General features: G+C 37.1%; 1 protein-coding gene across 1 annotated transcript in view; it reads left to right on the top strand.

Moving 5' to 3' along the window:
- Positions 1 to 1942, top strand: part of CACNA1S (calcium voltage-gated channel subunit alpha1 S) — a 79875-nt gene extending 77933 nt beyond the window's left edge. The window contains exons 39-40 of the mRNA XM_018576779.1: positions 1126 to 1328; positions 1843 to 1942. Of these exons, the coding sequence (XP_018432281.1) occupies positions 1126 to 1328; positions 1843 to 1942 (303 nt within the window). The remainder of the gene's footprint in view (positions 1 to 1125; positions 1329 to 1842) is intronic.
- The last annotated feature ends 2104 nt before the right edge of the window (positions 1943 to 4046 follow it).

The raw sequence follows: 4046 nt of genomic DNA on the forward strand, positions 1-4046 counted from the left end.
TTGCCCCTTTCGGGGGCTAACCCCCCCCCCCCGAGTGGGGGGGGGGGGGCAGGGTTTTGCATACCGCACGTGTGATATGTGCCCAAACCCTCACTTCGGTCTTAGATTATTCAGTTCCCCTGAGAAATTCTCCCACTAATTTCCCTGCAATTTACCCAGTATAATTGGCAGAATTGAAGAATCTAGGTCAAAATAGCCAAACCAGAAACATTTTGCCATTTAGCTTTCTTTCCATATCGCCTATATTGATCTAGATTTTGAAATTCTCCTACCAATTCCCCTGCAATTCATCTTTTAGTGAATAGACCTTATACTTTGAAAATAGTGTGGAGAAATAATTTCTGTAACAAAAGAATGTATATGAAGGTGGAACTTGTGGGTGGGTGGGATTTTTATATGGGCGGAGCACAAGGGGACCCCATAATCTCATATTGGCCAGGGGCCCCATGTGTTGTCAGTCCGCCCCTGAAAGATGCTCTGAGAGCTTTAACCCCAGAGAGTGTTGAAATCAAGTTCACAACTGAGATCTGCCAGCACAGTATAGACAGGGTTAAGAATGGTTAACATTAATTTTGCAGCACCCACTTAAACATTACATAGGTGGAAGCTAGGTAGGAGTTTTAAGCATGTAAAAAGCACTCAAATATGTATGCAGCATTTCTTAATTTTTTTAAAGTTATGCAATGTGAATGGGAACATAATACTTATTTTAAGCAGGTGGAATCCCGGTTTGGCTGCAAAAGGAACATTTTCCCTGAGGCAATTAAACCTTTTATTAAGAACCTTTGTGGTCTGTTAGAACCATGGTTTATATTCTCAAGTTTTTAGTATTTACTGCAGCAGGATCATTATATTAAACATATGCATACTTTAATGCACTTCCTGTCCAAGAATTTCCAGTATCAGGCCCATGATTGTGATTATGGTTTGTCTCGCATATGCAACAATCTGGATTTAAAAAAATCTTGAATTCACCAGTCCACTCCATAGGGAGGACAAAATAGAGCCTGTTGTCTGTTTTTGTGAATTCCTGCACATTAAGGCACATGAAAACTGAAATACATTGTATTGCTACATATCTAACTTTATAGTATGATTACATCTTTATACTGTTCTGTCTTCCAGAGGACTGGTGGGCTATTTGGGCAGGAAGACAGTTTCCATGCTGAACCTGTCAGCCCTCTGCAAACAACATTTACTAGCCAACGACCTTTAAGATTTTCAGAAGCTGGAAGTGAGGACTTGGATTCTCCTGTATTTCTTCCAGATCCTGTATTTTTTCCTCCACCAAGAAGAAACCGTAACACAAACAACAGCACAATATCAAGGTACGCATTTCAATGTTTAAGCAAAAAGATTTACCTTGGTAAATGAGCAGATAGAATGGGAATATTCATTCACGTAGAAATGTAATACATTGTATAGTGACCTAAATTGAGATAAGCCTATTGTGTTACACTTTAAAGTTAACAAAGTTATCATCTTGGCGTAGTTCACAATTGGCTGCCAGATAAAAGAGACAAAATGACATAACTAAATGCTGCTTATTTCACACCTCTAGCTTATTGTTTGGACTAATTTGAAATAACTTCCTTGTTCCACTGATCACTGTCTTTTTCTGTTCGTCTAGATCTTTGTTTGTTGTTGATTTACTTAACTTGTGTTCTTTGATGTCCAATATACTTTTGTAAATATAAGTATGATTGTGTCAGCTAATTGTATAAAACCATGCCTGACAAAGAAAAGTAAGTAGTCTTAAAAGCTTGCACCACAAATTATATTCAGGTAGCTAATTAAAGGTACAGTATTTCAGTTTTCTAATTAGTTTTTTCCTTTTTCTAGGGGATTAGACCAGAGGCCTACAACTCCAGACTTTGAAAGAGTACTACAAGGTGAAGAGCAGTGGGATAGCAACAGTACTATAAGCCAGACAACAAACTGAGAGAAGGTATACCACCAATTATCAATTATGAAAGATAAAACAAGTTACAACCCCAATTCCAAAAAAGTTGGGACGTTGTGTAAAATCTACATAAAAACAGAATGCAATGATTTGTAAATCTCATAAACCCATATTTTATTCACAATAGAAAACAGAAAACATATGAAAAGTTTAAAATTCGAAAATGTACCATTTGAAGAAAAAATAATAAGTAAAATAAAATTGATGGCAGCAACAGGTCTCCAAAAAGTTTGGACAGGGTAACAAAAAGCTGGCAGAGTTAGTGGTTCTAACAAGGAAGAGCTGGAAGAACATTTTGCAACTAATTAGGTTATTTGTCAATAAGTCTGTAACATGATTGGGTAATTAAAAAGAGCATCTTGGAGAGTCAGAGTGTCTCAGAAGTAAAGATAGGCAGAGGTTCACCAATCTGTGTCTAAAAGTTGTCAAACAATTTCAGAATAATGTTTCTCAACGTAAAATTTCAAAGACTTTAAAAATATCATCATCTACAGTACATAATATCATCAAAAGATTCATAGAATCTAGAGAAATCTCTGCGCACAAGGGACAAGGCCGAAACGCAATATTGGATGCCCATGATCTTTGGACCCTCAGACGACACTGTATTAAAACCAGGCATGATTCTGTAATGGACATCATTGCATGGGCTCAGGAATACTTCCAAAAATCACTGCTGTGAACAAAGTTCGCTGTGCCATTCAAAAATGCCAGTTAAAGCTCTAATATGCAAAGAAGAAGCCATATCTGAACATGATCCAGGAATGCTGCCGTCTTCTGTGTGCCAAAGCTCATTTAAAATGGTCTGTTGCAAAGTGTAAACTGTTCTGTGGTGCAACCAATTGAAATTTGACATTCTTCTTGGCAACCATGGGTACCGCGTCCACTGGACTAAAGAGGAGAGGTTTGTTGTCGGGGCGCTCAGTTCAAAAGCCTACATCTCATGGCATGGGGGCGCATTAGTGAATATGGAATGGGCAGCTTGCACATCTGGAAAGACACCATGAATGCTGAAAGATAAATATCCAGAATTTAGAGCAACGTATGCTCCTATTCAGACAACATCTTTTTCATGGAAGGCCTTGCATATTTCAGCATGACAATGCTAAACTGCATACTGCATCTATGACAACAGCATGGCTTTGTAGTAGAAGAGTCTCGGTGTTTAAATGGCCTGCCTGCAGTCCAGACCTTTCACGCACCACTATATCAGGCAAGAATGGGACAACATTCCCCTCCCTAAACTCCAGCAACTGGTCTCCTCAGTTCCCAGATATTTACAGAGTGTTGTTAAAAGAAGAGGGGATGTTACACTGTGGTAAACATGGCCCTGTCCCAAATATTTTGAGGCGTGTTGCTGCCATCAATTTCATAATTAGCTTCTTTTTTTTTAATGGTACATTTTCTCTGTTTAAACATTTGATATGTTTTCTATTTTCTATTGTGAATAAAATATGGGTTTATGAGATTTGCAAATCATTTCTTTCTGTTTTTTATGTAGATTTTAGACAGCATACCAACTTTTATGGAACTGGGGTTGTAAACAAATGACTGCTATATTTTAAAAGAAATATTCAGTTTTATTTACCAACAGACTGAAGAGCCCTCTGACAGCAAAACTCTGTTTTTCTTCAGGAGTTGAATTGCCATTCCTTCAGAAAGAAAAAAAAAACATTACCAGCTACACCATGACCTGAATATTACAGCATCAAGATTGACAAACTGACTTTTTAGCCATTTCTGCAGTGAAGTTGATATCAGCACTTTTTTCCAGCAACACAGAAATGTCTCAAGCTCCTCTTAATATTAACTTAATAAATATAGTTCACTTGTTCTTTTGGATTTTTTATATACGTTTTATTTATATTTTATATATGTGAATATAAATACTCCCTCTGGTAGACAGTTAGATTTATGCACAGAATATGAAAAATAATTTTTAGGTACCATCTTGTGGACATTTCATGTAAGCTCCATGAAGTTTAAAGTGATTCAACATTCTTTTAGAATACCCCACATTGCCTCCAAAATCTTTACATGCATTAATCATTTGTGAAACAGAGAATGAAGACAATAGCTCACC

Source organism: Nanorana parkeri, unplaced genomic scaffold (assembly GCF_000935625.1).
Source record: "Nanorana parkeri isolate BGI_ZX_2015 unplaced genomic scaffold, ASM93562v1 scaffold77, whole genome shotgun sequence".
Taxonomy (NCBI): Eukaryota; Metazoa; Chordata; class Amphibia; order Anura; family Dicroglossidae; genus Nanorana; species Nanorana parkeri.